Source organism: Agelaius tricolor, unplaced genomic scaffold (genome assembly GCF_023055355.1).
Source record: "Agelaius tricolor isolate 1412-34295 unplaced genomic scaffold, bAgeTri1.0.p SCAF_10, whole genome shotgun sequence".
Classification (NCBI taxonomy): Eukaryota; Metazoa; Chordata; class Aves; order Passeriformes; family Icteridae; genus Agelaius; species Agelaius tricolor.
Genome location: NW_027269270.1, coordinates 9,827,338 through 9,841,712, shown reverse-complemented (window position 1 = coordinate 9,841,712; position 14,375 = coordinate 9,827,338). Strand labels below are relative to the sequence as shown.

The window sequence follows — 14,375 nt, the reverse complement described above, 5'->3', positions numbered from 1 at the left end:
CTAAGTGCCTCCTCAGGTAGGCTTCAGCAATTGCATTCTACTGAACAGCAGAATGAACCTACCAGCAGCAAATCCAGGGCTTTTCCTCAGTCCTGTCCTCATACCTTCACTCCAAGCAGAACACATGCCGAATGCTTCTGTTTCCAAAATCCAGGACTTTAGGCACCCTCCCCTAATGGTGGAATTGTAGTGTCCTCAGGAACTGACCAAACTTACTGAAGATAAAGACAGGGAAAGGCAGAATTTTCAGGACTGTTCTCCAGGGTGCACTGGAGGAACGAGGGTATGAATTAAACAAATATTTCCCTTCTGATGATTTTTTTCCAAAAGAGCTTAAAAAGTGCTTATTTTATTTGTAGTAAATGCCCACTACCCTCAGGGCAAATGCTCAGGCAAATCTCCAGACTGTGCAAACACAAAAACCCCTTGCTACTAAAAATAAATCCAAGATTAGCCCATAGCTTCAAGTGACAACTTTTTATTTTAGGCAAAAACAAAAAAAAAGGCCAAAAACATTCCGCTATTGCAGTTTGTAAAATTTTCACTGTTTTCAGTAGAAACAGTTCACAAGTCAGAACGCAATATTCAAATAACATTGTGCAAAATTGTACTGGCATAACTACACATAGCAAAAAGACTAGTGTAAATCAAGAATTCCATTGAAATTAGTTGAGCTGCTCCAGTTTTACAACAGTGTACATCACCTTAGAATAGGCCCTTTTTTACAGAACATCCCTGGAATTCCTCTTGCTTACAAAAATTGCTTTACATGCAACAAGTAACCTATCAGTACAACATAAGCAAGAACATCTCCACAAGTTATCACAGTGTAACAGAGGAAAACATGTCAGCCAATTTCATACAAAGGCAAATCTAATGGCAGTTTTGAACATCCGTTGACTGCTACCCTCAAAAATTGCACATTTCAATAGAAGAAATAATTTAGAATGAAGCCAAGCTATGTTCTTAACTATCAGTACATTGACAATTAGGATGGATGATGGGGTTTGTTTTCTTTTTTTAGCTTAGTAGATTTTTCCAAAGAGAGTTGTTCCAAAAGTTTGTGCAATAAATGTTAATTTGCAGTGTTATCAGGCCAAGTCCTCTTCTGCTATTCAGATAGACCTGTCAACACTACAGAAGTCTCTGTAGTCAAATACAAATCCCAGTGAAGAACTATTAAACAAAGACCATACCTTAAGCATTTACTGATGACATGCAATGAAACCAAGCAAGCAGTAACGGGACTCCATTTCTTTGGAGTATTCTGAAAGAAACTGCTGCAGTTCAGCTGGGGTACAGGACTGGAGTTTCACAGAACACTTGAGAGGAGTTAACATTCTCTCCCACCTGATGTGCAAAGTAACAGTTTCCAAATAATGCATCTAAGTCATTCTTTGCATAAACAGAACACTAAGAGTGGAACTGATTTTCAGAGATGCTGAACACTTGCAAACTCACATCAAGAAAATACACAGGTACATCTGGCAGTGATTGGTAACTTTGTTTTCCTGTGTACCCATATTCAGAAAAACAATTCTAAAAAGAACTTTTTGATCACAGTAAAACAAATTGTTCCCCAATGCTTTTCACCTCCCTATAGGTTATGAAGGGCTTACCTTCTATTGCCTTTCCTAAGAACAAACATTTTTGGTTTAACATATATCAACCTGGCTTGGGTCTAAGTCATCTGATGAAGGGCACACACCAGAACTATGGAATTATATGGAGAAAGCACAGTCCTGATGCTCTCGAGTGTTTGGGTGCTTCTATTTCCTTTTTGCAGGTTATATTAATCTCATGAGGACAAGTAAGAACAACACACAAGCTTTGCTCTGGAGATGCATGGTAAGTGTGCATCAGTTCTGGAAGAGATCAGCTCTGCAAGTCTGTACATGGGAAAAAAATAATAAAAAGTTGTCAAAAATACCAGCTCTGTCTCCAACCATACAAATTAAAGCAGCAGACCTGTGTTCATGCACATAGTAAGTCAAATGGAAATCAAGATACCCAAGAAGTCACCCTGCAGGAATGATCTCTGTAACTGCAAGTCTCTGGTGACTTCCTACACTTCCTCCTTTGCCCTCTTAGCTTGATGGAGGAGCTGTCAAGTACTCAGCAAGGAAACATTTAGCAAGGAAATACAGACATCACTGGCACTGAGTTTCTGTGAAGACATCAGTCAGCATTTTAGAGATGGCAGGGAGAGAGAACAGAGAATACTTCAGCAGGGAATTACTGTGCTACCACTGAATTCTCTTAATAAGCAACAAGAAGTTTGGCCTGAGGCAGAGGAAAGGTTAATGGATATGACTTTGTTTCCTTCTTCCCAAAAAACTCAGTCTCAGTGTTTTTCAACAGTCTCAGACTCTGAATTCCAGGAAATTGTATTTTAGAACAAATCAAAAAATAGCCCTGAGACTAAACATACTTTATAAGAGCTGCTATTGCTTTACGTAAATCAAACACAGCAATCATTTACTGCCACAGTAGGCAATATTTAATTTTCACTCCCTTTTTTGCTCACTTGGGATACATACCTGAAACCAAGAATTTCTTTCCAAGATATATGTACTTAAGCACCGTCTGTTACTTTACCAAGTACTTAAATGCTACAGGATTATGGCACCAAGCAAGGAAAGAATAGCTGATGCAGGTCAAACTTTACCAAAGGAGCCCTCTTCTCCTGTGCCTTGATTTTTTGAAAAAACAATTCTAATAATCACAACTGTCACCATGGACATTGTTACAATGCACTCCTTCCTTGTGATTTAAGTAGAATTTACAACTGGAGTAACAGCATTTACCACATCTCAAAATCAACAGCCGGTGTTATTGAACACAACCACCAGCCTTTAAGTGTGGCTAGAAGTGTAGCACACCAAGAAAACAAGAATATCAAATGTATCAAGTTGTGCATAAAAACAGACCTTTACTTTTTCTTAAGCTACAAAGTAGGCAATCGGGGAACTGACTAGGTCTATGCATAGTTAGGATTTTAAGTAAGCCAAAAGAATTTGAACTCTTTCAGTAAAACTGTGCTTGTGTAATGCACAGGTCAGCTCCCTCCAAAAATGAACATCCCACTCTATACATAAAAGAATTTTTAAAAAGCTCCATGCACTCTCAAAGCTATTTGCAAATCAATTTAAATACTTCAGCTAACAGCTATGCTATGGCACAAGACAGCACATAAAAAATTTAAGGCTAATTTTTGTCTGCACACATCAAAGCTGGTCTCAGAACAAGAGCTATCATATTTTTTTAACTGAGTCTTTAGTGTGGATTCGTAATAAACTTGAGCTGCCACAGCAATAGTAGAGTTGTCCTGCATATAAAAAAGACTGAATGTTGTCCTGAATGCTGTTCTTTTATAAAAAGCAAAAACTTCACACATTTACATTTGGTTTTTATCAGAGCAGCTCACTAATTTGTACAGTACATTGTCCAATAACATACAAAGTAAACTACCAGAGAGATACTCAAGTCCTACAACAACAGGTGCAAAAGAAAGTCCTACGGTAAGAAAGCCCACTGCTGTTTGGGAGAGTCACAATGTGATGAAAACAAACATCAGAATGCATTTTGGTGAAGTCAGTTAAGTGTCAAGGCTGTAATAAAGGCTATTTGTTAACTTGAGCCCTTCTTAATGGTTCTTAACCATTCAGTTAAGATCTCCTAATAAAGCACTAGGCAGTTTGGCCACAATGAAGTTCTTTACATGCTACTGTTACAGAAATAGAAAACAGACTTAAAAGCACTTCCTTCACCTGAATATGATCCGGATCAGTCGCACCAGGTTTAAACAAACCTATCTAAAGCAGTACATTTTAGACTTCAAATTGCACTGTAGTGTTTCAGAAGAAACAAATTATTATCCACAAAGCCTAGAAAAGAACTATCAGCTGGCAAAATTACACAAGTTTGATGCACAAATCTGCTTATTTTTAAAGCTCTGTTCCTCAACAACTCCAGGTGACTGGCAATGTCAGTGCAAATCAAAGCTGTTACTTCAAAACAATCCTGTCCATTTTCATGGGAAGATGGATAGAGTAAGCCAAATTATGCTTGTCTGCTAATTTAACAGGTGAAATATTTTCATATCTCCTGGTACAATTTTGATTTACTAATTTTTTTTGCATAACATTTTAAAAAATACTATAAATAGAGAACTTGCACATTCTAGCATGATTTACACTTACTTGCTGAACGAAGTACACTGCAGTCATAGTTACTAATACAGGACATAAAGGAACAGCAAATATGCATCAAAATTATGATGATTATCTGCACACATATGCAACGGTTTTTTCCCTAAATCAAAATGTTTGTAAGCAAACTCATCATATTAAGCACTGAACAAGACTGTTATATTTGCAGTATCACCTTGAAATAGTTGCCATTATGAGGAGACCTGAGAATACAACTGATCCATGGAAACTATGTCGATGGAAGTTGTGTATATGCAAGCCAGTGAGACCTGCTTGCATGTAACAGACCAATATTCAGACCCAGAGACTGTCCACAATGACATTTACTTTGAAATTACTGAATCTAACTCTGTTAAAGAGGTACAAGATCAATTTGTTTTATAAGTGACTATGACACTGGTATTCAGGTCATTGGAGCTTTCTGCATATCTATAATTGTATTAACTTAAACCCAAGTAATGCACTCCAGGAACACATGAGAAACCTCAGTGAAGTTCCTGAACAGTTTCTGTTTGCAGTTGCCTTCCCCCCCCCGCCCCCCCATTTTTGCCTTTCATTGTAATTTCAAAGCAACCATTAACTGCCACATTAGCAGGACAAACCAAGTATCAAAAGATCCTGTTCTACATGCCACCTAAGCTGCTAGTCAAAAAGAGAGAACACATCTGCTGCTGTAAACTTCTGCATAACAGATATCATGCCTGACAAACCATCACCTTCAACAGACACACAAACACCACTATGACAAAAGGGAGGAAACCATGCACAGGTATTTCAGTATTATGTGGCCAGGGTCTATAATACAGTGATGAGTCACGTCAGAGCAAATTTGTACCAAGAGTGATTAATGATTCAGGCTGACTCATAAGGATCTAAGCAAGCCTGCAAGAGCCAAGTATTTTCTGGAAGAAAGCATACTGCGTAAGAGGATAAGGTTTTTCCCCTACATCTGCACAAAAATTCTATGGACAAATAGAACAATAGCAGGGCAAGTGCTTTAAAATGCAATTTTCCAGCCAATAAACCAATACTAGTAGGAATTCTGTGAAGGAAGGAATTTTAAGAATATGACTTACCAGAAGCACAAATTTTTGATATCAAAAAATTTACACAATACACTAACACTGTTTTTGCATACTCTTCTTTTTAAATTTTCAAATGTATTAACTTGTTTTGCTTTTTTTAGGTCTGAGGCTGTTCAGCAAGGTCATATAATTTGAGACTGCTGCAATAGTTCAGCAATCCTTTGGTCCCATGAGCTGTAAGCCAGCCAAGTATAAAAAATCCTTCCCTACCAAAGGAAAAAAAAAAAAACAGGGTAGGGGGATCATCACCAGGAAACACCATCTGCTATAAAGCAGAAAGGCAAAATTTTGTTACAAAATACACATTTTCATACAAAAGACATCTTGCAAAACCATCTGATTGCCCTTCCCTCTGCATATTACAATGGTAAATGGGATCAGCTGGCTGGTCTTGAGACTTGTTTTAGTGGGGAAAAAAAAGTCAGAGGACACACACCATCACAACAACTGGTCCTTTTTAAATGGGAAAGGATTATGATAGTCTTTGTTTTCACCAGTGTTTAAAAAAAGCAGAAGAGAAACAGAACCAGAGTTTTCCAAAGCAGGAAGCACAACAGCGTATCAGCTGCTGCATCCTCCTGAACTTCTCAATGTGCTACAAACTGTCAATTATACAAACAGTTTTGATTATGGCAGTGCCATAAATTGTTAAAACAATGCGTGTGTGTGATGAGAAAGGTCCGGTCAACTGGTTCCATTTTTTTCCCAGTAGTTGCCCAGAAAAATGTCAAGACAATCTAAATTATTCTTCAGCTTCCTCAATACATCCTGACTGCTGGAGCAGAGAGGTCTGTGGCATTACTGTACTTGTTCCACGAGAGATTCTGTCTTGATCTGTGCTTGTAGTCAAGGAGGCCATAGAAATGGGCTGTAACAAACCAGGTGTCATGCTGGAAGAGACAGTCAGGCTGTGTGTAGTGCCCTTAAGTGTGAGATCCTGTGTGGGAAGAAGTGGCTTGAGGATGCTGACAAGACAGAAAGCAGAGCCACTTTTCGGAATGAAATTCACTTTGTTCTTGTCAGGGCAATAGAAGGCTGGAATTTCGTGCAACGGTTTTGGCCTAGAAATAAAATACACACACAATAGTTTTATGGAACAATCAAATTCTGCCAATGGCAGGGATGTATTGCTGAGCACATCATCAGAAACAAGTCGAGGTTTCAATGTGAAGTATTTCAGCTACTCAATAATGCCTTAATGACACTCACAGCACACAGTAAATGACAAGATGGTTTAAACTGCTTGTTTAAAAGTGCTGCAACTAACAGCATGTTCTTAGGGCAGGCTGTTTCCAAACCAACTTCATGCTTGATCACAAACCCTACCCATGAATTAGCACATTCATTATATGAGAAAGTATTTTCAATCATTTTCTCCAGAAACTTTCACAACCCAACTAGTTCTGCCCCACATACAGACACTATTTATACAACAAGCCCTGTGAAAGAAAGCTGGCATAGCAATGATCCTAATACTGCATATCTCAAAGGAGTTCATAATCATCTGGGGTTCCCCTTTTCTATACTTTTGCCTTCTTTGCATGTTCACATGAGTGTGCCCTGACTCTCTGCACAAGATGACCCCAATCTTACTAAAAAACTCAATGCAGAGAGTAAAATGTAGTTTTCCTCATCAAGTACCTCTAATCTAGGAAGGAAGTGTGAACACAAATTTAGATCCTGACTTGCAATTTTGCCATCTCAGCACAGAACTCAGCCCAAGACATGCTTTAAGAAAAATAGAGCTGAAATGGAAATCATGGATAGCTTAGGAATGCCTTCTGTGCTCTAACGCTGCAATGCAAATCTACTTACAGTAGCCAAAGTCTACTTCAAGACAGAACTATAGAAATCTGCTTTAAAATCTCTCTTTACTGCTTGAAAATAGCCACCAGAAACTTTTATTCACTTTTTGTTGTTGCCAGCATTGTCCTTTAGCCTATAACCTCTCCCTCCCTTCCTTGTGTTTGTAAAAGCCATGTTCACTTCTTTGTTTTACTAAGCCAAGCAAGCCAATCTTCCATTGTATTTTTGTAGAGATAGTTTATTGTGAAAAGAAATCCTGCTCATAAGATAGGGTACATTTCCATGCTAGTTGATTCTCACCAGCGTCCAGAAAATACAACCCCACTTGTAAATTTTCTTCCCAAATGAAAATCCTGTATAGGATTTTCAAATAGAAATTCCATTAAACAAAGGTTGAGCTTTAAATAGTTACACTCATGTATTCCACATACACATGGAATTCAAGTAACAGATGTGAAAAGATGTTTTTTCATCAGACCTCAGTCCATCAGTGTCTGAGGACTGCTATGGCTAAGTAGAAACTTCTGCAGAAGCTTTTTTCACTCTACAGCAGAGCAGTCCTACAGTTATGCAGAGAGGACTTCCGAAAAGAAATGCAAACGTGAGTCAAACTGCAATAGAGTATGTTCCTGTAGCAAATGAATATTAACTACCTGTCAGTGATACAGTTTACAATGTAATACAGACAGGTAACTTCACTTACTGTAACCCTTCCCACATTGCCATGGAACAGGCTGTAGAGACCTCTCAAAATCCATTTGCACAGGTGAGCCAAGCTCATTTTATTTTTAACTAACATCTATACTAGATGGCATTCTTGAGATAATATAAGAGAATTGTAACCAATCTATACTCCTTGTATACTCCATGTGACAAGATGGAATTTTTAACTGTAGTTTATGATTCTAGTATACAAGTGACATAAGGGTATAAAAACTACTCTGAAATAATAATAAAACATAACCTCCTAGAATATTCCCAAATCACAAAAGTTGGCTTTTCCAGAATAATCAAAGCATCAAATACTCAGGATCAAGTTCACTCTCCTGTCACTAGAAGTTTCACGACTACATTGATTTAGCTGAAAAGAATATGGTTTTCAGAGTCTAGATTACTGGATGTGCCTGTCAAGCTGTGACATAAATTCACTGATGTTACAGCCTGTTATTACCTCTCCCCCTATCTGATTATTTGAGTTCTTCTCCCACTATCTGCCAGGTAAGAGACTCCTCTCAAATTATGCTGGTTTTTAAAAAACATCACCCAAGATTTGAACACTAAATTTCAGCAGTAAAATATATTCAGATATGCCAATATATAGTCACACCAAAAAAAAAAGAGATCAGGCTGTTAGCATGGCTTTAGCAACTGGACTAATAACTTCTATCTGACACAAAATCAATAAAGCAAAAATTAATCTGATTCTTAGATGTTATTTCTTAGGTAGCAAAAACCAACTTACAAGTTTTCCTCAAAGACTTTCACCTTTTCACAGCCCTCAGGAGGTTCACGCTTGAACATGTAGCTGTTGTTGGGTTTTGGTGAGGTAGCGTATTTTGGCAAGGGAGAATTATTCCCATTTTCTGCAGGAAGAGAGTTGCTCATTATATAAATGTGACACACTATTAAAAAACCACAAGAACTACCTTTAAATGCCCCCTGAATTTAAAGCCACTTCATTACCAATGTTATGAAATTCAAAAACATTTCATTTGCCTTCAAAGCCTTCATTTGCAAATAAGCTTTCTTATCTCAATTTCTTTCCTTCTTTCTGTTTCTTCTTATAACATTTTCAGGCTCCTCTGCAATATCTGGTCATTCCTGGACATTTTCAGTTTTTAACTGCAAACCTAAATCTATGGTTCTGTACTGTCACTGTCTACCCAAAGAAATGGGCAGAAGCCATATTCTTTAAAAAACAGAACAGGTTTATGTTGAATTATAAAATTCTCATAGGATCTCTCAAAAGATTCCAGATAAAAAATAAACCCTAAACACTTAAACTTTCATGGGTATGTCTATGAAATGCTATAAGGTTGCAGATTTTGACCAAGATCATAAAAAGTACCCAACACAAGCAACAGGACTACTGTGCTATTTGACCTGATACTGTATATTCTTGCTTCTTCAACCTGCTTAAAATACTCAAATAATCTATTATTTAAAAGAAAAGCTTTTTGGGAAGCACATTCCTCAGTCACATCTATCCAGTTTTAATTAATATGTGTGCACACATATGGAGCATTTAGAAAAAACCTGGTCATGTACAAAAACACATACAAAAAAGCCCACTTTCTACCATTCCTCCATGGGTGCAGGGAACAAACCCTCTCTTTTACTGATGTAGTTACTGTAACTACTGTACTGTAGTTATGTAGCACATTGCACAAGTTCAGCATTGTTGAACTTCTGAAGTGACACAGTACCTTTATCTCTGGAATCACCGAGCAGATCATCTGCAGAACACGGGCTTTCCTCACTGCCTTCATTACAGATGGTGAGAAAGGAGCTTGGAGACACGGACTGGGAGCGGCTGCTGTTGTTGCTGCCCTTGTCTGCTCCACCGGGCGTTTGGGTGTCAATGCTGCGGGTGCTGCTGCTGCGCTGCGCCAGCGGAGGCGGGGCACGGTGCCCGTCTGGAATATCTTGAGGCTGTCAGAATTAAAGGTATCAGACAGCTGCTCTTGTCTGGATAGCAATTGCTTTAAATTCAGTAATTGTGAGGGTCTTTTTGGGTTTTATGAAACCATTTGAGGAATAAAATTTTATTCGTTACATGCAACTTCAAAAGAAACTAAAATGGCAGGTTCAGAAACTAAGGACAACAATTTGTAAGATTTCTCATCATCACAGAATTCCTGAGGCTGGAAGGAACCTCTTGAGATTATCAAGTTTAACATCTCTGCTCAAGCAGACTCAGCGTATCCAGGACTCTGTCCAGTCAAGTCTTTAATATCTCCACAGACAATGATTCCACAACTTCTCTGGGCAACTTGCTCTGGGTTTTACACACCTTCACACATTAAAAAAAATCCAAACAAACAAAACCCTAACATTTTTAAATTTATGCCTACTGCTCCTTTCCCCATCACTGGGCATTACTAAAAAAAGACCAGCTCCCTCCATTTCTGCACATGAGATGTTTATATACATTGATAAGATCCCTGGAGCTGTCTCTCCTCAAGGCTGAACACTCCCATCTCTCTCAGCTTCTCTTCATATCAAAGACATTCTGGTTCCTTAATCATCTTCACAGTCTGTATTTCTGATACCTTAGTACTAAATTACCTCTAAAAACCATTAAAATAAAGTGAACATTAAAAATGGGCAAATTATTGTTCACCTAACATGGGGATACTTCAGCATGGGCAAAAAAAAAATTGATACCAAAAAAACTCTCAAAAGAGACATTTTGCTTTTCCCTGTTTTACTGAGATTTCTTATTTAGAGGAAAAGGTTCAGATTCAAGCTTTAACTCTTTCATTCCTTTAGCTTTCCAAGAGACTTTTCAACTTAACCTTATTAAAGAAAATAATAAATAAAAATATAAATAAAATTAATTCCATACAAATTTAATTCAAAAACAGTGCAAAAAAAAGTTTATGATCTCAAAGCAAAACAAAAATAATTATATAGAGCAAAGATGGTAGCAGATACATACAACAAGTTGTTCCTCCTTGTCTCCTGTCTCCTTAATTATTATCTCAATCTCTTGATTCAATCCTTCTACACTGTTCCGGAACCGTGACCCTGTTGATTTGGTAATAGGTATCACAGGAACAAGAGCACTCTTTGGGATGTGAGCCTAAAGAACCAGTAAGAAAACAATGTAGATTTATAGACAGAGACAGTAAGAAAACAATGTAGATTTATATACAAAACAAAGTTACTATTTCTACCCAAAAGTGGCCCTTGAAACAGAACACATCTACACTTGAGTATCAAGGATTTACACAAACCATAGTGATTGTGTTCAAATGGATGCTTGAACTGAAGGCAGGCATCCTGAATTTTGTTTCAAATCCAATTTCTAGCAGGAAAAGCTACATAACCTAGTCTCAAAATTCCCCTTGATATGGTCTGCCTTGCCTCTAGCTTAACATAGCTTTACAAGTGAAAATGAAACAGTAAACATTTAAATGTAAGTAATTTTGAAGCCTTTAAAATACATTCACATTTCTCCTAAAGTGAGCTATACCACAATGTCAAATCCCTCATTGTTGCATGGTAACCATGTTAAAAGTGATATTTTAATGGAAATTTGTCGCCACCTGCAATAACATGACACACGCAGAAGGAAAATTGTTCCACAAATGCAAGATTACACTCTGTTAAAAATTAAGACAAACGTATTAACTGTATTAAGACAGAATAAAACATTGACAAAACAACTTAGGGAGAATTCCACATAAAGAATAAAATCCTAAACCCAAATGTTAATACTTAGTTGTTTAAGAAGGAAGATTAACAGTTTAAAAATCCAGTGTTTCAAAATATGCACAAAAATTTAATTCTCAGAAAACACATTACTGAAATTTCCCAGAGCTCCCTTTGGCACACTACAACTTCTTGAGATTTCCCAGTCTCTCCATTAGCGTCTGCCCTCCTGTTAAAGAAGTCTCCCTGCCAGAATATTAGAAGATTCTGTACTCATTAAGCAGTGGTATACGCCAGGTAATGTAATACTTTCTGCAAAAATTCAGTTCAACTCAAAGAACAGCACAACACACTTAAGTCACAGTAAAATTCCCATGTAAAATTCCTGAACTCTGTGGCCTAGTGTGCCATGATTGAGAGCAACTCCTCTAATGCATGAAGGACCAGCATTATCTGGTGTTCAGAGTCTATTTTTGTGAGGGGGTTTTATTTTAATTTTTCCTTTAAGTAACAAGACTACATAGACAGAATGAAAGCATTTTAATTTCCTGTGTACATTCTCAAAAACCACACAAAGCTTGTCTGGCAGAAAATCTACCTCAGAAAAATTAATGTACACAAGACATTTTCATCACAGACCATAGTGGAGATTTCTTGTAACAATCACAAATCTCTACAGCAGCAGAACTCATGAATTTTATTGGTTCTACTTTCCTGAGACATTAGGTTAGCCATAAAAAAACCCCCAAATCAAACATCTTAAAAAAGACTTGCACAAGAACTACAAAAGCTTCTGTTCAGGAAATGCTTGTCACTCTGTTTCTGTCAACAAAAATGAGACAGTCTCATAATGGCCAAACTTGTAAAGAGTTTCTAAAGTCTTGCCTGAAGATGAAAAAAACCACTGGAGAAGAGCACAAAAAAGTCTGAGAAAGCAACCCTGCTAATTCTGTTCCAAGCAAGGCCTTGGATCAACAATCCAGTTAAACTAATACAGGTTGATATTCAGTAACAATATAGATATATCAGCACACGTTCAGGAACTAAAGGCTGTTTATGCACCCAGTTATTCAACATACACATTCTTAGGACAAACTGAGCTTGTTAAAAAGGAGAACACAAGTATGCTTTAAGATTTCAGCAGCCATTAGCAAAATGTGGGAATTCTTCACCTTCAAATACGAGTGCCTACCACAAAAATTCTTGGGTTCATGCTAGTATTTGATGAGCTCAAAGTAAATTCAGTAGAGTTCGATATAGTTCAGTACAGCATGTCTCACTTCCAAGAAAAATAATATTCTGTACCTGACTGAGGATGATTTCTTAGCCCAGGGTGCTAGAGGGTGGAAAAGGAAGGAGGTATTGTGACATGGGTGGAACAATCAGCCTCAAAACAAGAAACTTTATTACAAATAGTGCCTTCACAGAGGTCTGCATGGACACGCAGGAACAGGCCACCAGCTCTGGACTACTTATCCAAATACCCGGAATGCTCACAAGGAGGCAAGGTGCCAAGAACAGGATAATAATGACTGTGCTCACACAGTAACACACTGGCACAGAGTTTTCAGTTCTGAGACTTACAGGTATGGCATACACCCATGAGGTAAGAAAAAAGGGTGATGACAAATCTAAATTGTTCACAGGCATTTCAGAAAAACGCTCTAAGCTCTTCCAATTTTTCACAAGTAACAAAACTTTAAACAGAATCCCAGGGCTTGTGATGCTTTTGCATCAAGCCACCTCTAGGCTGAATGTATCATGGTAATTCTACTCAAAAAATGAAATGTTCCACCTGGTAAGCTGGTGACACCAAAAAAACCCAAGCCCCCAACACTGTGAACTGCATGCAGTTGATCTCAGTATCAGTCAATTGGTCAGACATTGGGACACAGGGTTGCTAGAAAAATGAAAGGAGCAGGGGGCAAGGAACAGGAACCATCAAGGGATGGTTCAGAGTGCCATGTAAAAATGTAGTATCAGCCAAGTGCACTGAGGAAAAAAACATTATGTTGGAAAAAAGAATCCATTTATTCTTCCATCTGTTTTCAGTTCTGGCCTCAATTCTTGTTTCTTCCTTATACCAACACTGAGAATATAAAAAGATCCCATTGCTTTGACTCCTGTTCACAGATTTAGTACCATGCAATTAACTCAAAATGTTCTCAGAAGCATCCTGAGATCACCTGAATAGGCTATGACCTTTCTGCAAACTTCTCTTCCAGTTAAAGAGAGACAAAGGAACATTTCCTAAGTAACGAAAAAACCACACAAACAAAAAAACAACCATTCGTTCTGAAAAAAAATCAACGAGTCCTTGCTGTAGTCAACAGCAAGGACTTGATCCTCCTCAACTATTTCCTGATTGTGAGCAGAGGGTCAGGAACAGCCAACAAGCTTATTCTATAGAGATTGTGTGGATTTCTTTCTTCACACAAAAATCATATTAGAAAGAAGCACAAATAAACAACCAATCAGAAGCTTAGCTAGCAAGAATGGCTAAAAATTTTGCTATAATTCAAAAATTGCAGTAAAGTTTAAGTAGGGAAGAAAAGAGGAAATAAATCCACTGAAATTTCTTCTTTTAACTAGAAAAGAATTCCATTTTCCAAATGTTAAACAGAGTTTACCTGGTCTCTGTAAAGGAACTACTGACACCATTTCCTAATACGTTTTCTCACCTTGTCAGGAATCCAACTCCTTGAGCTCAGAAATCTTTACATGACCCTTTAGAGTCAACAAACACAAAAGTTTCCTTCAAGCTAGGAATGTAAAAAAATAATTTCTAAATATTCTAATGACTAAATTCTGGTTTCCACACAGTCCTTCCCACAAATCCTGAAGGAACAGAGCCGCTGCCAAAAATTCTAGTTTAGCAGTTCTCAAAAAAATAATG

At 37.6% G+C, this 14,375-nt stretch overlaps 1 protein-coding gene across 1 annotated transcript in view; it reads right to left on the bottom strand.

The window, feature by feature from the left end:
* Positions 1-462: 462 nt before the first annotated feature.
* FAM117B (family with sequence similarity 117 member B) overlaps positions 463-14,375 on the bottom strand; it is a 29,001-nt gene continuing 15,088 nt past the window's right edge. The window contains exons 5-8 of the mRNA XM_071434672.1: positions 10,764-10,907; positions 9,529-9,754; positions 8,565-8,685; positions 463-6,357 (exon numbers count right to left, since the gene is read on the bottom strand). Coding sequence (XP_071290773.1) covers positions 6,039-6,357; positions 8,565-8,685; positions 9,529-9,754; positions 10,764-10,907 — 810 coding nt within the window. The 3' untranslated portion in view covers positions 463-6,038. The remainder of the gene's footprint in view (positions 6,358-8,564; positions 8,686-9,528; positions 9,755-10,763; positions 10,908-14,375) is intronic.